This window comes from Cloeon dipterum, chromosome 3 (assembly GCF_949628265.1).
Source record: "Cloeon dipterum chromosome 3, ieCloDipt1.1, whole genome shotgun sequence".
Classification (NCBI taxonomy): Eukaryota; Metazoa; Arthropoda; class Insecta; order Ephemeroptera; family Baetidae; genus Cloeon; species Cloeon dipterum.
The window spans coordinates 35804691-35824549 of NC_088788.1; the positions used below are offsets into that span (position 1 = coordinate 35804691).

General features: G+C 40.2%; 4 protein-coding genes across 7 annotated transcripts; 1 reads left to right on the forward strand and 3 right to left on the reverse strand.

Moving 5' to 3' along the window:
* Positions 1-820: 820 nt before the first annotated feature.
* On the reverse strand, positions 821-1940 carry LOC135939271 (chymotrypsin-1-like). Its single transcript, XM_065483563.1, has 6 exons — positions 1811-1940; positions 1693-1754; positions 1542-1630; positions 1227-1482; positions 1033-1176; positions 821-978 (listed from the first exon to the last, which is right to left on the reverse strand). Exons 1-6 carry the CDS (start codon positions 1860-1862, stop codon positions 832-834), a joined length of 750 nt encoding a protein of 249 aa, XP_065339635.1. The 5' UTR covers positions 1863-1940; the 3' UTR covers positions 821-831.
* A 723-nt stretch (positions 1941-2663) lies between these two features.
* LOC135938892 (chymotrypsin-1-like) lies at positions 2664-12155 on the forward strand. Of its 2 annotated transcripts, none has more exons than XM_065482902.1 (7): positions 2664-2742; positions 2796-2848; positions 2905-2993; positions 3047-3182; positions 3235-3351; positions 5388-5531; positions 11666-12155. In XM_065482902.1, exons 1-7 carry the CDS (start codon positions 2679-2681, stop codon positions 11813-11815), a joined length of 753 nt encoding a protein of 250 aa, XP_065338974.1. In that variant the 5' UTR covers positions 2664-2678; the 3' UTR covers positions 11816-12155. The 2 variants fall into 2 exon arrangements, with proteins under 2 accessions (XP_065338974.1, XP_065338973.1); XM_065482901.1 differs by lacking the exons at positions 2664-2742; positions 2796-2848; positions 2905-2993; ... (1 more) ...; positions 3235-3351; positions 5388-5531 and adding exons at positions 10628-10744; positions 10809-10861; positions 10916-11007; ... (1 more) ...; positions 11284-11400; positions 11456-11608.
* Positions 11882-14933, reverse strand: Arr2 (arrestin 2). Its single transcript, XM_065482897.1, has 5 exons — positions 14738-14933; positions 14559-14680; positions 13512-14039; positions 13094-13451; positions 11882-12919 (listed from the first exon to the last, which is right to left on the reverse strand). The coding sequence occupies exons 1-5, from the start codon at positions 14799-14801 to the stop codon at positions 12765-12767; spliced, it is 1227 nt and encodes a 408-aa protein (XP_065338969.1). The 5' UTR covers positions 14802-14933; the 3' UTR covers positions 11882-12764.
* LOC135938891 (uncharacterized) lies at positions 14907-19285 on the reverse strand. Of its 3 annotated transcripts, none has more exons than XM_065482898.1 (5): positions 19125-19285; positions 18391-18652; positions 16299-16478; positions 16177-16254; positions 14907-16083 (listed from the first exon to the last, which is right to left on the reverse strand). In XM_065482898.1, exons 2-5 carry the CDS (start codon positions 18649-18651, stop codon positions 15787-15789), a joined length of 816 nt encoding a protein of 271 aa, XP_065338970.1. In that variant the 5' UTR covers position 18652; positions 19125-19285; the 3' UTR covers positions 14907-15786. The 3 variants fall into 3 exon arrangements, with proteins under 3 accessions (XP_065338970.1, XP_065338972.1, XP_065338971.1); XM_065482900.1 differs by having other exon boundaries at positions 16177-16236; positions 19125-19284; XM_065482899.1 differs by having other exon boundaries at positions 16177-16251; positions 19125-19284.
* Positions 19286-19859: the final 574 nt, after the last annotated feature.

Sequence of the window (19859 nt, forward strand, 5' to 3'; positions counted from 1 at the left end):
CCATTCTTGACCTGTCCCATCGAATTCAATGCTAAAACGGCGGATTCAATCCATCGGCCGCGGTGGTGTCATCAAAATCAGACCATAAACTCCAATTAAACAACCAGTTCGCGAAAAAATGGCTTGAAAAACGTGAAAATTGAAAAATTCTTGGCCGGCGGCAGCTAAACTATAATTCACACTGGTTTCCGAGAAATATGGTACTCACCAAAAACCCGGAATATCGGCCATCCATCTGCGTGACCGTCGGCCGCGGGTCAGCTATTGTTCTCGGTGGCCACCTGGTGGCCGCAGGCCGCCTCCCAGGCCGCCCAATTCATGCCGCAGTCCAGCCAGTCCAGCACACCGTGCACCGTGCTCGTTCTTCCTATTCCTACATCCGCTCGCTGCCGGCTGCCAGCAACACGCACGCGCACGCACTTCGCATTCTCCTTATATCCTGTTTGCGGCGTGCAGTGAGAATTTTCTCAAAGCACTGAATTTTGGCACAGCAGTCTCAACACGACGGCCGCGCTCTTCCATCAAAATCTTTGATTTTAAAAATCGTAGAAATATTTTCGAGTTGCGAGCGAATAACTGATTCGAAAGAATTCTCCCATTTAATTAACATGCGTTACCATAAGAACACGTGTTAAAATGACCAGCGTAAAAATAACACGCCGCTGATGTCAATTTCTCGGGTTTTTGGCACAAGTAAAAAAATTTGAGAGATAGTGAAAGACCAGCCGTATCTGTCCGGCGTTTCCGGCCAGCAAATTAGGTTGTTTTTTTCAATCATTATTAGGCATTCATAATTTATAAAACATTATTTATTGTTTACATACAGATGGATTAATAAATTTTTGAGCGAATCCAGTCGATGTAAGGGGAAACCTCGGTGTAGACGCCTGGGTATGGGGCGATAGTGCACGGCTTTACAGACCACGAAACGATGCCAGCTTGGTAGCCGTTCACGAACAATGGGCCACCAGAATCGCCCTGCACGGCAGAGAAATTTAAAAAATTCGGTCCTAACTAAATTGTATTAATTACGCTGCACTGTCCCTTGCCACCACCCTGCACTCCTGCGCAAATATTCGTGGGGTGGGGTCTCCCTCCATGGATTGCGCCACATTCCTCGTCCGAGTACACGACCAGCTCTGCCTCTTGCTCAATGTTCTGGATGGTACCACCCGTCTGAAGGAAATCATTACTTTTAGGCGTTCATAAAAAAAGTTTGTCCTCACTCCATTGGTGCCCCATCCAACGAGGATTCCTGCCGATCCGCCCGCACTCTCCTGGTCCTGCGTTGGGAGCACGACAGCGGAGGTGTTGATGTCGAATACGAAAGGTACGCCCACCCTGACAACAGCAATATCGTTGATCCAGTTGTTGCCAGGGTCATACCCCTCGTGAACGATGATCTCGACCACCTGATGCCGAGAGCCCCCGTTGTTCAGGTTGTTTGTCCCTGCCAATGCTGTCATGTACGCCATGGATGCCCTGAAGGTCGGTGGGCATTTATTTAAAATATATTTGAAACGCACGCAAATGGACTATACCCTTGCACGCAGTGTGCCGCAGTCAGGAAAAAGTTCTCGTTCAGTATCGTGCCTCCGCAGGAATGGGACTGATAGTTTTGCAGCGAAATCTGTTCGTTTAATTAAAAAGTCTGTAATACTTTGTCTAAAATTTTAAAATGGGGCAATTTACCAATGTGGGATACTTCCCCAAAGGAGCGTCTGTGCCATTTACGACGCGGAATTCAGGCAGAGCTGTTTGTAAATATTCAAATATTCGGTTTTCTAAATGATAAATTAATTGTGCTTACTGTATGCCGAAGCTGCAGCCGCCAGCAGGCCCAGGTAGATGATGACTCTCATTGCTTGTTTTGGATTGTGTATGCAAATGTGTGATCGGAAGAGACTATTTATACCCAGCTTTCATCAACAATTTCCCACCTGAATGACAATTTATTTTGAAATTTTTAATCTGCATGCCGGGTCATTAACTCCTTCAATTTTCTGCAAGTGCAGTGTTAGAGTAATCTCCAGAGACTGTCATTATCAACAGAAATTTCTTGCAATTGATAATCTGACACTGACCTTTACTCAATTCATACATATTTCTTCTCAATTGTCACGTTAGATAAGCTGGCACGTGGGCATTACTAATAATGTGTTCATCATATTATTAGATCGCAATCCGCATAATTATTTGCTATAGATTTGTATAACAACCTTCAGTTTCAGCCTCGGGAAGAGCCGCACTATCCAGAGCTCGAGTAGCAGTTAAAAACGTTGATTTATGCTAATAAGTTCTAATAACTTAACTTAGTCATTTTTCTCTTGTGTATCTCGAAAAAGGAGGAAGAATCTCCAGGCTGTATCGGTTTATGGACAAATAAAGGGTACAATATAATAATATAGTACGTGCTCTACTGGTTTAATATTTGCTAATCAACGTTTAATTAAATGACCATTACACTATTAGCGGTGACTTTTGATTTTGATTTGTACAATACAATCAAAGGTGCACCTTGCACTCTCCATTAATTGTGCGTATTAATGCAAATATGCAACGCGGTTGCGCGCTTATCGGTCAAACAAACTGAAGATTCTATAAAAAAATCTACATGAGCAGATCATATAAAAAGAGTGGAAGCATGCATGGATTTAGTTTAGTACACCTCTGCAAAGATGTACGTGAAGTCCATTCTGATTGCTGCGTTGCTAGCAGGAGTAGCTACGGCTGCTACAATAGGTAAAACAAGCAGAAAAACTTAATTATTATAAATATAAAAAATAATTCCACAGAGAGCAGGATTGTGAACGGAACTGACGTTCCCGAGGGCAAATATCCTTTCGCGGTTAGCAATTTTGTTCTTAAAACTAAATTAAAATTCATGCTATTTTTCTTGAGCAGGTTTCTCTGCGTTCTTACGGAAGCCACACTTGTGGAGGGTCAATTATTAGTTCTGTGTTCGCCTTGACGGCAGCCCACTGCGTCGATGCGTATGATTTTCCGTACGTTGCCTCGTTAAATGTCTAAATTTTATTATCCCTAGCTCCACTCCTGATTCTTTGGTCTTAGTTGCTGGTTCCGTACATATGAACCAGGGCCACGGTCATCAAGTAGTTGAAATAATAGTGCACGAGCAGTGGAACTCGGGTGCATCCCTGAATGATATAGCCATTCTGCGGGTAATTTGATATTTTAACTGCCCACTTCTTGCATTATTAAAATTTTCCCCAGGTTGACGAACCCTTCGACTTTCAAAATCCGCTACTTGCGCCTGTCCGATTGCCTGGACAATACGATCAAACCGTCGCAGATACTCCCGCGACAGTGATTGGATGGGGTCTTAATTCAGTAAAAAAGAATATAAATTTAACAAATGAGCAGTTATTTGCGAGATTGGAGGTCGATTGGACGCGATTTTTCAGCGTTGAAATTTTTAGGTGGCAGTCATATTTGCTTAAAGTACTTGTTAATAGATGGTGAAATTCCAAATTTGAAGCCCGGGAATGGGGGCGTTCCCTATTTTTTCGGTATCTCAAAAATACCCGAAAAACGAATTGTGTTAATGAATTGTAAACTGCAACTCTTGACTGCATTGAGGTATCACCTTGAAATTTTCACTGCCCAACCTAGTTTTTGATCCTGAACAACTTTTGCATTTACAAAAAATTCGCAGGTCGAAGGTCAAGGTCACCTTTTGCGACCTTTTTTTGAAAATTCAAAATTAAGGGATGATAGCCCCCTACGATTTTTTTGGGATTCAGGGCTGAAATGTAGCCCGTGAAATTCTGCAAAAGCACACCAAGTTTCATAGGTGCAATCGCGAAACTTTTGCTGCAATTTGAATTTGAAGTTTGAAAACCTGCTCGAGGCCGCTTTACCGCGCGTGGACTTTGAGCAGCGAGTTCACCTCTCGTTCTTCAAGTTGATTTTTTTCGCATTTCACTTGCTTAGAAACACCAATGGGGCCTAGGGTAGACCAAGGAAGGTCAAAATCGACCTTCAGGGTCTGTCCCTGACGTGACCCTGAGATCCGAAATATCGAAAATTTCCAATTTCATCGAACTTGGTGTCCTTTAATAGGTTTTCACCATCGTAGAGCTCAAATATATAGCCAAAACCACCAAATGACAATCCCGAAACCGGTTCTTGAAATAATTGTGGTAGCCATTCATCCAGACGTGATGTGTGAAATGGTCAAAATTTTGAAATTTTTAATTTATGAAAAGATACTTCTTATTTGCACATATAAAGTATAATATGTGCTGATAATAAAGGATCTTATGCTTAATGCTATAAAAAATGTTATTAAATGCAATAACAAAAATTAATCTACTTTAAAAAACTAAAAAAAATTTATTTCCATACTTTTTTAAGAAAAAATTTTAAACGTGTAATTTATTTGTTATTGCTCTAAATATATTTGTTAACTTTGTAAAAAAAACGATCGGTTTTTTTTAAACTCAATATAAATTTCGTAAGTACAAAACAGAAGAATCTTTTCATAAATTTTAGATTTCAAAATTTGACAATTTTAACACATGGAATTATGGCAAATACCACAAATATTTCAAGAACTGGTTTCAGGATTGTCATTCGGCAGTTTTGGCTGTATATTTGAGCTCTACGGTGGTGAAAACCTATTAAAGGACACCAAGTTCGATGAAATTGGAAATTTTCGATATTTCGGATCTCAGGGTCACGTCAGGGACAGACCCTGAAGGTCGATTTTGACCTTCCTTGGTCTACCCTAGGCCCCATTGGTGTTTCTAAGCAAGTGAAATGCGAAAAAAATCAACTTGAAAAACGAGAGGCGAACTCGCCGCTCAAAGTGCATGCGCGGTAAAGCGGCTTCGAGCAGGTTTTCAAACTTCAAATTCGAATTGCAGCAAAAGTATCGCGATTGCACCTATGAAACTTGGTGTGCTTTTGCAGAATTTCACGGGCTACATTTCAGCCCTGAACCCCAAAAAAATCGTAGGGGGCTATCATCCCTTAATTTTAAATTTTCAAAAAAAGGTCGCAAAAGGTGACCTTGACCTTCGACCTGCGAATTTTTTGTAAATGCAAAAGTTGTTCAGGATCAAAAACTAGGTTGGGCAGTGAAAATTTCAAGGTGATACCTCAATGCAGTCAAGAGTTGCAGTTTACAATTCATTAACACAATTCGTTTTTCGGGTATTTTTTAGATACCGAAAAAATAGGGAACGCCCCCATTCCCGAGCTTCAAATTTGGAATTTCACCATCTATTAACAAGTACTTTAAGCAAATATGACTGCCACCTAAAAATTTCAACGCTGAAAAATCGCGTCCAATTGACCTCCAATCTCGCGAATAACTGCTCCAAATACATTCATGGATTAAATTTTTCCCCCATTTTCTTTAGAGTTCTGGCACCATTCAACTGATACTGCAGGAGGTCGACATTTTCCTCTTCTGCGACGAGGAATGCTACGATTTGCATGGCTCCAGATACAACCCGAATAATGTCTGTGCCGGAGTCCGGGGAGGTGGAAAAGGGCAGTGCAACGTAACTTTAACTTTCCTCGAGTTTCAAACTTTTTATAATAATGTTTTTTCTTTCATAAGGGCGATTCTGGAGGTCCTCTTATTGTGGACGGTATTCAAGTTGGAATCGTTTCTTGGTCCAGAAAGCCATGCACCATCGCGCCGTATCCTGGAGTGTACACTCAGGTTTCCCCCTTCGTTGACTGGATCTACACAAAGATTGGCAGGACGGGAGAAATGGAAAAAACAACATAATACTCCTTGTTAAAATATATTTAATTAATTTTGAAAATCATTAATTTCATTTGTACCAAAATTTCTAAAAATGATCCACTTATTGAATATTTTTAATTAAATATTATTGTAAAGCAAAAACTTTTAAGAAAATAAATTTACGGTCTTGTAACAAAAGGAATTACAATGTTCGGATTTCGAGTATTCAAATGATTTAGCCTGGATTAATTGTGCTATTTTCTACGTCTTATTGGTAGGAAATGTTTGTTTTAAAACAAATTTAATACAAAAAAATTGAATTGAATCTTACCCTGGATGAATTATTATAAAATCAAAATGTTTCGGGTATTGATTAATAATATCATTTATCCTATTTTTTTCTCTGCCTTATTTGAATGCAAAGCGAGAATCTGAGCGATCAATCAATCGCGGGCTGAATGCATTTTTTATCCCAGTCTGCATTAGAAACTCGCCATTTGCTGGTTTGCATTTTCAATCGAGCATGCGTGCATTAATTTCATTATTTCAAGACACGAATGTCAATCAGAGACGTTTTACGGGCCCAACGGCGGTCCCCTTTACTGTTACAAAAGACCGGTCTTTCCTTGTGGCGTGCGAAGTGGTGCCTTATTCACTTTGTGAAATCGTCCAGAAACAAGTTCATGCCAAAATTATATAACTTGTAAAAGCTAAAAGAGAATATTCGAGAAATTCAATAATTTTATTTTGTACGTCATTTCGTTAATCAATAGCAATTTGTGGATTTCGAAATTTATAAAGAATACTTGAAGGGTCTCTTTTCAACGTCATTGGAAGAAAAAATCAGCCCTTTAAGGTGATAAGGTGAGATTTTACTTTTGATCAATTTTTTCGCAGAAGGGTTATCTCGTCATTTCATCTACATCAAGAGTCAAGGACCGCTTTCATAATTATCAAAAATGCAACGTAAATGTTTGAATTAAGTGCTTCAAATACTCAAATCTACATGCGCGATAGTATTCTTGGGGATTTTCTCAATCTGTTGAGAGTTAAACGCAATCCTAACCCAAACCTGCTCAACTTGAGAAGTAAGGTTACTTTAAAGTGAAAATGGTACTTTTTTTAAACGTATTAAAAAGGACCAGAATTCTATAGGATTACAATTTTAAATTAAAAGATGACATTTTGTGCAAAAATGTGAATATTTTATTAAATTTGATATATTAATCTCTATTTTTATTATGATAATTAATTCAATTGCGTTTTAACTTAATTTGCTAAATCAAATTTTAGCAATGATACCTTATCATCCACGAGAGAAACTGTCGCACGTGATTAAACTAAAAACTTCCTCGATGCATTTCTTAAGAGAGCTTTGAACTGCGCTCTTATCGAATTTCTCGGTCTGGAGCTAATCTGATACTCAGTTTTGCTGTAACGCACTTTTTGCAAATCCCAATGGGGTGACAACTCGATCGTTCATTTGATCTACCGTAAAAAATTTGAATTGATAGATTTCTTCGGCTCGCTTTCATAGGGGTTTCTTTCTCATGTAATGTGCGGCATGTGCGCGCCTATAATGTTTGTCCAGCTAAAAAGTAGTCAAGGCATACTCGGCGCCAGAGATTTATTTCACCATCCTCTTTTGCGATACCTGGGAATTACTATTATTTTCTTTTTCCATTCATATACCGACTTGTGGGAGAAAAATGTTGCCAAGCTTGAGAGATTGTCCTTTGCAAACATTAACATTTTTCACGCAAGATAATGATTCTAAAATAAAAGCTACTGCGATTTCAATCATGTCCAATGTTGTTTATTAGAAACGAAACACAGTTTTTGGCTCTTATCTTGAAATCCATTGATTTAATTTGAAATGCTTTTCGTAAAAGCAATGGCTGATTTATTCTTCAGAGCATAATTCCGAGTTACGTGAGCGTTGTCTACCTATAATTATAATCAAACTGTTCATCTTCTGCGTCTGATCATGCAGCGAATTATAACGATTAAAGCCATAACAGCAAGAATCATTAACAGGGCGATGAATCCAACGATTAATATGTACATCCACATGTCATCTAAAAAGCAACAAACATATTTTATTAGTACTTTAAACCAAAGTTTTACTATCCTAAACAAAGACAATTAAATTCAAATATATAATTGTTCATAAATGCTCTAATAGAATAGGAATTTGGTTTCCAAGTAACGCAATGATTGGCTCTCATATAAAATAACAAGCCTATTTGTTTGGGAAATTTCAATCGTTTACGAATTAAATTTTCAACTTTTTTATTCTGATCGAAAACCAATTTTCATTTTAAAAGAATATGCTTTGAGGTGAGTCAGGTTTATGAAAATCGTATACACACCAGCTTTGCATTCGCAGAAACAATCACTGCATTGATCCAGGTTAAACTTAATTTTAACTCCATTTGAGGTAGTATCTGTTGACGATTTCCAGTATACAAATAAGTAAATTTGAATGTTAATTCTTGATTAACCGGAATCTTTTGCCATTCGTTTCTGAGGCACGAGAATTTGAGTTTCGAAGTATCGTTGGCGTTGCTGCAATCGCAAGATACTTTACTCTTCAGCAGGACCAGCGGTACGACACAAAGAAAATAATGGTTTGTTAGAAATAACATCTATTGTGGGTTATAATACCAACCACAATTATTGACATCCCTCAGATCGTTGCAGAATTGGACGCTCTCATTGGAACCTCTGCATAGATAAATAATCTTGTTTTCTTCGGTCTCATTTAAATGCGGTATAACATCACATTCAGAAGGGACATCTTCGATAGAGTTAAAAATTATTTTTTAGGTTTTAGTGAATTCACATCTAGACTTAAAAAACTCGGAACTCACCTGTAGGGCCTGCACATAACACATTTTGAAAAGCTATCAACACGAATAAAAACCAGACAAGCATTTTGTGACAAGGCTGGTGTGGCCTGCACCCGAGATTGGTTTGTTTGATTCAAGGCGCAAGGCGTATGGAGTAGAAGGAAGTGAATGTTTGTTGCAGTTCTCGTCAAAATACGTCAAGGAATAATTGATCTAGATTGCGCGCAAGTGAGAAAAAGTAAGAACTTTATCGAATTGAATCATTTATTCTTCCGGCTGATTTCTTCTATCGAGTTGAGAGGAAAGAAATACCTGAAAACAAAACAAAAAATGTCAAGCACTCCAACTTCAATATTTCAAATTTTTAGTTTTGCTGCTAAAATACATTATTTCAAAAATTGGCAATCACCATTGACAAAAATATCTAGATGGAAACGTTTATTCTTACACATAAGGAAAAATGTCTACAACAGTTACCAAGTTCTTATTTGTCATTGCTGGTGTGCTATAAAAATTGGGATAAATATTTTGCTTTTTATGCAACATGTTTTCCAAAAATTTGTTATACACCAGGTGTTTACTGGAAGGGAGAATATAAATATTGTTTGAGATCATTAATATTTTAAACAGTCAAATTGTTGAATATACAAGAATCAATCACCTTAGCCTAAACGCAAATAAGACAAAACTGTTACAAATACACGTGCCACAAATGAAAAATGTGATAAACCCCAACATTAAAATCAATGAACTACCAGTTGATGTAGATTGTAAAGGTAAACTATTAGGAGTGTTAATCTCAGACACGCTAAATTGGAATGATCAATGTGATGCCGTTAGCAATAAACTCCGAAGTGTTACCTATTTGTTCACAATGTTAAGAGAAAAAGTGACGAAAAGCATACTAAGACAGGTTTACTTTGCTTACGCACAGAGCCACATCTTGTACTCGATCATTATTTGGGGCGGGTCACCATCTCTAAAAAATGTCTTTGTGGCGCAAAAAAGGGTTGTGCGAGCCATGGCTGGCATGAGATACTGGCGGAAAAACACCGCACTGGACTCATGCCGTCCACTTTTTACAAAATATGAAATTCTTACTGTTTATTCATTGTATATTCTGGAGTGCATGAAATATTTGGTCAAATATAGGGATAAATTCACCCTGGCGCGAGACCAACCCCCCATTGGCCCACGTACCAGGCGTGCGGCTACTAATCTCTCTCCCAGTGACTTTCATGTAGAAGCGTGCTCCCTAAACATTTCAAACCAGAGTCCATCAATTATGATCCCTAGAATTTTTAACAATTTACCGGTAGAGATAAAACTGATTGAGGAAGACCAAACATTTCTTAAAGCCATAAAAGCCATTGTATGGAAATACCAATTCTACGATATGTCTGAATATTTTGCCTGTGATTTTATAATATAGTTAATATTAGTATGTTAGTATGTAATGTAGGTTAGGATAAGATTGACGTATTTTAATAAGTCACCCCTGTAAATATTGACTTAATCAAAATAAAAAGCTAAAACTAAACTAAACTAAACTAATAATATAAACAGGCTGCTGTAAGGATACCCACAATGAGACAGGTGGTTACCTGCCCTTGAGAAGCAAGAATTATACTTAAAAGTGAACAATAGCATATTATATTAAACAGAACCAGAATTAATTAGAATTGCAATTTAAAATAAAAGAGGATATTTCGTTTAAAAATCTGTCACTAGATTATTTATCGATCTCTACTTTTCTATTATTATAATTAAATTGCGTTTTAACCATTTTGCTATAAATCCAATTTTAGAAATTCCTTATCGTCCATGAGATTGCACGTGATTAAACTTACTTAAGACTTCCTCAATGCAGTTCCAATTAAGAGTGCTTCGAACTGCGCTTATCGAATATCTCTCGGTCTCGGTATGGAGCTAATCTGATATTGATTCAGCTCTACCGTAATGCACCTCTCATGCAAATGACAATGGCGTTTATTTGTGATTGCACATTTATCACTATTTGAATCGCATTAGTAGCTGGAGGAGAAGTGTGTATATATAGCTAAAATGCAAATGAAAACGAAAGAAACACTTTAAACTGACAAGATGTTTTCCACAGCCGCACTGATCAGTGCTCTCTGCGTGACTGGCTTCGCAGCAGAATCTGCAATCAGTAAGTCAAATGGTAACTAGTCGCTCTTGATTTTTGCTTTCTCTCTCTCACACTTAGATAACAGATAACCGTATTGTTAATGGAACGAATGCACCTGAGGGGAAATATCCATTCCAGGTTAAAGTGCGAGTTGAAAAAAATTATATCTTAGTAAAATTCGTGTTTAAACAGGTTTCAGTCCAATATTATGGCTCGCATACTTGTGCCGGAACAATTCTCACTGCAGAATATGTCCTAACTGCCGCTCATTGCGTTATCTGGGAGTAATTAATTGCTAAGAATAAGTTATGCAGCCTGCTGCGCTCTCATGCTACGCGGGTTGCGGAATTCGAATTGATATCCTCCTTTTATTCAGTCCTGCTCCAGAGGTCTTCAACGTTTCTGCTGGTTCGAATTACTTGCAAGGCACCATCCATCAGGTCACCGAGATTATGTTCCACGAGGCTTTTAATTTTCCATACGCCCTGAACGACATTGCCGTTCTGCGCGTAATTATCTAATATTCGGCTTGAAATGTAAAATTATTATACATTTGCTAGGTGAGCCCTGCGTTTGATTTCAACAATGAATTGCTCGGTCCAGTGGCTCTGCCTGAGCAATACCAACAAACCTTTGCAGAAACAGAGGCAACCGTCATTGGCTGGGGTTTGAATGCCGTAAGAATATGCTCCACGATGATAGATGAACAATTTAATTCTTCCTCGCCATCAGACGGGTGGCTCTCTTCAGCCCGTCTTGCAAGAAGTTGGGATTTTTATTTTGAGCGATGAGGAATGCTACGATATCTACAACACCTACAATGGCAACTACAATCCAAATAATGTTTGCGCGGGTGTTCGAGAAGGCGGAAAAGGAGAGTGCAATGTAAAGAAAATGCTATTTTATTGAACTTATTGCGTTTTTATCCCGAGTTTCTTCTAGGGCGACTCTGGAGGACCTCTGCTTGTCAATGGTCAGCAAGTTGGGATCGTTTCGTGGTCCAAGAAGCCGTGCACTGAGGCGCCCTACCCTGGGGTTTACACTCAGGTTTCGTCTTTTATCGATTGGATTAAATCCAAAGTACCTGTTTAGGTCCACATTTGTGTGACGACTGAATAAAAAAGTGAACGATGGAATGAATGAAAATAAAACACCATCTTTGCTTCCAATTGAAAGCTCATTTTTAATATGCCAGAATTTTTGGTCTTTTACAACATCTTTGTCAGCACAATTTTTGCTATAAATTTTCCCATTTTTGTTATTGCAACTTGATAACTGAATGCTTCACACAAGAAAAAAGTGAATTCAGGCATAAACAGAAATCAGGAAAAGTCAAATTAGAGCCAAAAATCAAGTTTCGACCAACAGAATGTGAAATAAAATGAAAAAACTGAAAAGTAAACTAAAAAAGTAATAACAAAACAGAAAAGGGCGCCGCAAGTAAAAACGCCACTGCTCAGAGGTACTGCTGCTCGAAGGCTGCTAATTTTCTCCACCCGTTGACTGCTCGGAGCTCTGGGCAGAGAAAATAAAGTAGTCGGCTTCTTTGCCCATTCCCATCTGGTGGCCCTTTTAAGTTGCGACAGACACACCAAATTCTCTTTCCTTCCATGAGTGTTATCAACTTTCTTGGTGAGTTACATGACTTATAGAGTTCCTTTTATGGCGAGTTTGGATGAATGTCAACTCATTCTTTATAGTTCACACGATGTTAAATCACTTCTGGTATTCTGTGTTCGTTTTTTGACTTGGCTTGATCTCTAATTGACTACCTTAAATGTGTGTCGGACATCAGTGAAGGTATTACTTTAAGGGGACTATTTTTTTGTCGGCTTTGTTCTTTTACAATTTTTTTTGTCCTTTTTTAGTTCCATTTTGTTTCGGGAGTGCGTTTAATTCGATGTTCAACAGTTGCCAGGCCGGGAATCGCCCAGTTGCCCTTCAGAGTGTGATTTTCGACGCCTTTGAAAGGAGCAATGTCCGATTCGAGCCCCGGCAGCTGCTCTTCCTCCCTTCTAAGTAATTGTAGGCGTTGACAAGTTTACTCATCGGGCTCGTTCAGACGCAGACGAGCGAAGTCCTCGAAGACGATGTTGTCGTCGTCATCACCACCAGCGTAGTGGGAGTTCTCGTACTTGCTGCGGTCGATGGACTTGCCCTTCTTCATGGCCTTCACCTTTTCGGCTTCGGCAGATCCTAAACAGAGAAATTAAAAGCATCACGTAACTGGAGAGCAATTAGTCAAAGCGGATTGTGAAGGGCTTCGAGCACGAGGCGTTACACGCACTTTGAGTTGCATAACCGCTCTGATTGGAGAAGCCGCACAAATTAAATTTGAAGGCTTCTTCCTCACGCGATGGGTATATTTACCTGGGGCAGGGTGCAGAAGCTTGAAGGGCACGTCAGTGACGAGCTCTCCTCCAAGGGTGCCGCAGTTCAGCTTGACGCGCACGGAGTAGGAGACGACGATACCCATGGCCTCGGACGGGGCGCGTCCCTCCTCCACCATGGTGGAAGAAGCAAGGTTGACGTCGTCGTCCTTGAGGTGGCCGTCAAGGGCGATGCCACGGCGGTCCTTGTTGTTGCTGGCCAGAGGCACCAGGTAGAACACCTTGGTCAGGGACGCGCCAGGGGTCACTGGGCAGCCCTCACGGGTCTCCAACTCAGCCACGTACTTGGAGAACTGGGCGTTCACCATGGTGACCTCGCAATGCTGGACGATGTAGCACTGCAAAGAGTAATTAAAAGATTAGAATCGTCATCGGAAACAATTTCATGTATAAATTACTTTGATGTTCTTGACGTCCTTGCGGGAGTTGTTGGTGATGATGACATTGGCAGCAACCTTCTCGCCGTGATAGTAGATCTCCTTGTCCAGGGTCACCTCCAGGTTCAACTTGCCCTGAGAGAAGGTGAATCCCTTGCTGACGAGGGAGCTAGGAAGACGGCGGCCGCGGGAGGCGGGAGCGAACTGGATCTTCTTGATGGCCAGATTGACGGCAGAACGCTTGTGGGTCTTGTCATCGGCGTTGTCTCCGACGAAGGTCTTGATGGTGTACTCGACGCCGAGGGGCTTGCCCTCGTCGGACTCACCAGGCTGGAGGGTCACGGAGCAGGGAGAGTTGTTGGGGAACTGGAAGGTGAACGGGAAGGCGTTCGGTCCCAGCTTCTTCATCAGACGTTCCTGGATGGGAGTCAGCTCGACCTTCTTGGAGCCGGCAGGAATGATCTGCTCCTTGGCAAGGATCATCTCCTTGCTGAATTTGACGCCCATGACCTCGTCCTCCTCGCGACCGTAGCGGTAAGTGGTCGCGAGCTGCAAGAATGGAAAAATTATTAGAGAATGGTTTAGAAAATCGTCAAATTCCTGATAGCGAATTTAAAAACTCGCACAAGTACCAAAAAATTCACCAATTGAGTTAGCCCTTAAATAGTGTTCCAATCACCAAATAGATGGCGCCAGTGGTTTCTTTAGATTTGAATGAACTTTTGCTGTGATTTATGACTCTATCTTTTAATTGCTGTGCATTCTGCTTCTAGAATGGTTTCTTAGTACGTGCTTAAAACCAAAATCAGTCCAGCCATTCACCGTAGAAACGTATGAAAATATTTTTTATTCCAAAAAATAGTTTTTCACGATTCTACGGCGTTTGGCTTAACCGATTTTGGTTTTCAGCAAGTCAACAGGAAAGATATCAAGTGAAGAATGCACAGTGGAAGGAATGAGTCTGAAGTCGCAGCGGCCTTAAAATCGAAAGTATAAAATGACGACATCTTTTGGTGAATTAATGGATTTTTTAATTGGGAATAATAACAAATAGAATAATGAACTCACTTGGCCATAGACCTTGCGGCCCTTGAGGTAGTCATTGTCAACTACAATTACTCCATCGATGGGTTCGGTGTGATCGATGTGATCTACGAAGTCGCGTTTGCCCAAGTAGACGGTGACTTTACCTGTGAAAGGAAAATAGAGGGTTCGAACCGAAATTAAAATTATAAATGCGCTCTTACCATTCGGGGTGGTTTTCTTGAAAACCTTGACGGCAACGACGTTAACGAGAGAAAGAACAAACATCGAGTGTTGTCTGGTTAATTGGTTTTTTTCCTGTAAGGAGAAAAATGTGCAAACGAGTGCAAAAAAGAGAGCGTTGGTTGAGAGAGTGCAAGCACTGAGAATTCACCAGAAGCGAGAACTTTGGTGTGTAGCCGGTCGACTGTTGCCGGAGCTTATATAGGCGGCCAGCAAGTGGCCCTAACCAGATCAGCGCACTAATTAGATTTTGGAAGCTGAAAAAGTGCGGCGAAATAATAGGCGATACGAGAGCGGAGCGCGCTGCCAGGAATGTTTGCCTCCGCTCGCTTCGCCTGTCTAAAAGCGCGCACTCCACCTTATTGCATTATCCAGCACATGACTGAAGAATGCTATACTCTCTTATTTCCTTTTCTGCAACTCCCAGGAGTTTATTTTTACAAGCTGCCGCTGCGGGCTTATTGATTGCAGTTGGCACAATTCTCTTTTCTTGTTTGTTTCCCTTTCCGCAAATATTGCATCTTTCCGCTCTCCAAGGGACTGCGCACAAGCCGCAAGACGCTGAGTGTGGGGCTTACTCAACACTTAACCCTCTTATACAGCATAAGTGAAAATAAGTTCATGTCTTGCATAAGGAGATGAACGTCTGTTAATTAGTTACGCAGATGTTATGCTAAAAAAGAGGCCCTACATAATTTTTATTTCATCTTATTTTACGCAATGCAACAGTCAAAGTGAATTTTACCCTGAATTTGAAGAGCGCACTATGTTTCTTTGAAATTGATTTTGGATCTACCCTTGTCTGGTGTGGAATTCTCCCAGAAAGTTTATTTTTATTGAAAACTTGCGCAAGAATCGAATCTCTATTGACAAAGTTGTTCTCTGTGAATGCCTCATTTTATTTCAAATAATATTTTGTATATACAAACATATAAAAACTCGAATATAATATGATGTTGTGCAAACGCTTTAAATATACATAATAGTTCAAATCAACTTTGGTGTGAGTTTCTCTCTGCGTGCGAATTGTTCACGCCTCTGAGTCGTCTTCGGCAGGCACCTGCAGTTCCTTCTCAATCTGCTCAGGTGTTCTCAGGTCGATGGCGAATTTCTTTGCCTTTTTGCCGACGCCGTCGAGCGTGCCGCCGGTGGCGGCCCGCACTGCTCTCGAGTACTCGGTGAAGGCGGCGGCGAGTGCGTAAGTGAGTCTCCTGGCGTGGTTGCGGCTGTCGCAGACGTACGCGTGACATTCGAAAGGGTGCTGGCCCCGCAGTTCGGCCGTCTCACGCACCACAATCATGGAAAACACTCGCGTGTACACAAGGTCCTGCGAAATTGGATTGCAATTTAGAACCAGAGGCACACACGTGACTTCTTTCTTCGCCCAATTGCACGACATGGCGACACGTTTTTCACTCACCTGCACACCGTAGGAGATCGTGTCGATAGGGTAAAAAGCGGTTTGCACGCTGTCTTGCCTCTGTAAGTTCGGATGCTTCTTTAAGGGTTTTAAATCATCTTGCTTTTTGTGTTATAACATACCTTTTGGGACGTAATAACAGACAATCCAACGCCGTCTTTGGATACAGTCAGTCTCACTAGTGGCAAAATCACTCCAGAGTTGGTTGCGGATTTAGCAGCGGCCACCATGGCGTCGACTGGTCTTCTTGTGTGTTTTATTCCCCACAGCCCTCTCGCCTCTTTCCTTCCTAAATATTTAACCTGTAAAATAGGATGAAAATAAATATTATTAATTTTACTGTTATGGTTCTTTAAATTATTGACGCGGTGGATTGCAACCAAAAATGTTGCTGACGTAATTTCACGGGTCGGAGGACAAAATTGGCAAAATCAACGAAATTTACACCAGAAATCAGAATTTTCAATTTTATGGGTTTACATGGCAATTTTGGAAAGCTTTGAAACCTCAGCAGTCACTTATATTTCAATGGTAAAAATTTCTAAATCAAGGTGTGATTTGGATTTCTCTCGCCGAACCCGATCCAATTGTCACAGAAATTGATGTCCTATATGACCACTTTTAATTTTAGTTTCTAATTAAAATTTTGGAGAAATTTGGAGAAATTTCTCTTCAAAGCACGAAATTTTTCAACTTTTTCGTGTTTTCAAATTTTGTAACCATCAGAAATGCAAAAATAGACCACCGTTAGACTCGTCCAGATCTCCCCTAACCAGCTGAAGAATAAGGGGTTTACCATCCACCCCTTTCAACCCCCTGCTTAAAACATTTTAAAATTTCAATTTAAAAAATGTACTGCCTCATCCTCAGGGCTTATAAAATATTTAAATTATCCAAAACTCAGTCTAAATTACCACCCCATACCTAATTCCAAAATTAAAACTATTTGAACTGTTTTTATATTCAAATGAAAGGTAAAATATTCAATTCCAGCTAGTCATAGGATCTCAACAGCAACAATTGTCATTTGTTCGTCCTGTTATCTTATTTCCTTTAAAAAGGACACACACATTCATTAATTTTCCCTCATTGTCAGTTAAAGTCGACTGTTCGTTATGTGTTTATTTCATACTTCGCACTTGAAAATGTCAAAAACGTGCGAGCCGAGTTGATGGTTCTTTCTCTTTCTCTCTCTGATGCTACTTAAGCAACGCGCGGGGCTTCCGCAGTAAACTGGTGCTGCGAGTGTGTCGTTGCATATTATTGTTCCACAGTCTTAGTAAGCACGCGACTCTGTTAGCCGTTTAATCGCGCGCTGGAATCGGAAGTTCTCTTAAATGTTTGGTCAGTCTGGCATGCAGTGACCAGTAGCAGGTGAACCGGCCCGGCGAGCATTGATGCAGGTGTATTCTAGCGTTAAAAATAAGAGACACACAAGAGAGAGATGATTAATTTATTATGCTTTAGCCACGCGACCCGTTTCAGGTGGAATGAAGAAGACACACACCAACAAAAAAGAAGGTAAAAGGGAAGTTTCTAAAAACACTCTTAGCGTGAAATTCGTGCATCACGCTTGATTTTCGCCCCTGACAGTGCCTCCTGGTTCAGCATCAATCCTTTGAGTGAGCAAATCGCTTGTGAAGCCATTTCTAAATGAAGCCGCTTGCACACAAAAAGCGCCATATGTGACCGGATGCATGGAATCTATTCAATTTACGTAACCAACAGGCAAGCGAATGGAATTAACTGTTGCGTCGTGTCTGACAGTACGCAACTGCAGTGTTAGTATGTTTGAATGAGTAAAAGCTTCACAAAAAATTCGTTAAAAATGTGGAAAAAGCTAAAAGAAATACCTAGGTTACCGTTTAAATTTTTGAAAAAATCGGCTCAGAAGTTTGCATGCGAGAATAAACGCTTTTTTCACATTTTAGGGAATTTTTCTCTAAATTCGCACACCATATGATAGATCGCGAGGAGAGGGATCGAAATCGCATTTTTTTTCGAGAAATTTGGAAAATCTGAAATTTAACTGTTCCTCGGTCCTGTTTTTAGAGATAAACTGTTGCTTAATTTCTCGGAAAATAATAAACTCACAATCAATTAACTTCTTTCTACAGTCAACAATTAAAATTTTTTAATTGTTCGAACGAAAAGTTCTACTTTAAATAGCGCATTTTTATCTACAAATAAATAATTAAATGAAACCAGGCTCACCTGGAAAATCTGTGGCAAGTCAATATCTGTTGATTTGGCTGCCTGGTCTGAGTCCATGTCTGGCTTGGTGCTGCTGCTCGCGTTGCTGACCAGGGATCCTCTCTTGCTACCTGCCACACTGTCACTACCTGCCGTGCTACCTGAGTCCGCTTCCGGTGCTGATGGCGGTTCCCCTTCCTTCGCGTCCGGTTCTTCCGCAGCGCGGTCCAGCAACCCTTGGTCGCGGCTGATAAACCCATACTCCCCCTCTCCCTCAGCCATCCTATTCAATAAAGAAAATTAAAATTAAAGTTAATTAATTGTATTGTTTCTCGTGGGATGGTTGGATGGCATTCTGCGATATCATAAAAACTACACGGTCGCACGCGACAGATAAGTCCCCATATTTTCAAGGTATGCGCCCGTCAAGCATGCTTAAGAATTTTATCTTAATTGACACGCTGGGTTCCTTTTTAGCCAGTACCAAACGATATTTTCCATGAAAAGCTTCGGAATTGAATTTGCGCTATTTGAATCAATTAAAGACATTTAAAAATAAAATTGATTTATTTTTGTGACCCTGACATCACTACACAAGTAAACAATTATAAAAAATCGACTGTGATGACATTGAGCGAAAAAAACTCACTTCTCACATTTTCCGCTGCACAATAGCCATAGTTATAACTGCTTTTAGCCCATATGGCATGCACGCCGGAGATTAAAGTCAAGCGAGTGAGTGTGTACATATATACCTTAGTCCGGTGCAACAACAAAAACAGCTCGCAACAGGTGCTCTCTCAATAAAATTCGGCCTCACTGCTGTATGGAAATATAGTCGAGCGGGGCGCACCTGTCGCGTCCACGTTAGCCGTTATTGCACATACGGCGCGCCTCGCGACTGATCTCGTCATGGGTGCGCGCTGCATTAGGGGCTCCTTATCTCGCGCTGATAAAAGCTGGCGCTGTGTGCGACCAATTTTTTGTTCGTGGGGCGCAATATTCCTCTTAATAATCGCACGGTGAAATGAGAGAGGAACGTCATCAAAATTGGGCCAATCTGTCAAAACTTATCGCATTTTGGCAGCGGCGTAATTCATTTTGAAGGATAGCTAAAATGGTTCTTTGCTTATTGGTAAAAGAACCAATTCTTGTCAATAAAAATAATCAATTAATTTTTAGTTTTTATGACAGTATACGTTTAGAGTAAACTCAAGAGACATCGTTGTTATTATATTAATTTATTTCCTCACGATATGACAATTCCAAAGCTATCAGTAGCAGAATAATGGGAGAAAATGAGTTGGGCGACTTTTCTGAGGGCGCTTATCTCTGTTTAATAAGGTCTCTAATTAGAATTTGTTTCCTGCTGTTTATTTTCAACGTAAAATATATTTTAAGCTGATAAGACCTTGTATAAGGTATAAGATTATGAGCGATATAAATGTGTTAATCTTCAATTGTGTACTCATCGCGAGTGTAACTAGCGC

Bases quoted from the DNA above. Each gene is read 5' to 3' on its own strand.
- LOC135939271 (XM_065483563.1), bottom strand. From the start codon at position 1,862: ATGAGAGTCATCATCTACCTGGGCCTGCTGGCGGCTGCAGCTTCGGCA. The intron at 1,631-1,692 runs GTAAATTGCCCC...TTAAACGAACAG, and splicing joins TGGGGAAGTATCCCACATTG to ATTTCGCTGCAAAACTATCA. The intron at 1,177-1,226 runs GTGAGGACAAAC...GATTTCCTTCAG, and splicing joins TTGGATGGGGCACCAATGGA to ACGGGTGGTACCATCCAGAA.
- LOC135938892 (XM_065482901.1), top strand. From the start codon at position 10,678: ATGTTTTCCACAGCCGCACTGATCAGTGCTCTCTGCGTGACTGGCTTC. The intron at 11,008-11,099 runs GTAATTAATTGC...CCTTTTATTCAG, and splicing joins GCTCATTGCGTTATCTGGGA to TCCTGCTCCAGAGGTCTTCA. The intron at 11,233-11,283 runs GTAATTATCTAA...TACATTTGCTAG, and splicing joins ACGACATTGCCGTTCTGCGC to GTGAGCCCTGCGTTTGATTT.
- Arr2 (XM_065482897.1), bottom strand. From the start codon at position 14,801: ATGTTTGTTCTTTCTCTCGTTAACGTCGTTGCCGTCAAGGTTTTCAAG. The intron at 13,452-13,511 runs GTAATTTATACA...TACTCTTTGCAG, and splicing joins AGGACGTCAAGAACATCAAA to TGCTACATCGTCCAGCATTG. The intron at 12,920-13,093 runs GTAAATATACCC...TTCTCTGTTTAG, and splicing joins GCTTCTGCACCCTGCCCCAG to GATCTGCCGAAGCCGAAAAG.
- LOC135938891 (XM_065482898.1), bottom strand. From the start codon at position 18,651: ATGGCTGAGGGAGAGGGGGAGTATGGGTTTATCAGCCGCGACCAAGGG. The intron at 16,479-18,390 runs GTGAGCCTGGTT...CCTATTTTACAG, and splicing joins ACTTGCCACAGATTTTCCAG to GTTAAATATTTAGGAAGGAA. The intron at 16,255-16,298 runs GTATGTTATAAC...AAACCCTTAAAG, and splicing joins CTGTTATTACGTCCCAAAAG to AAGCATCCGAACTTACAGAG.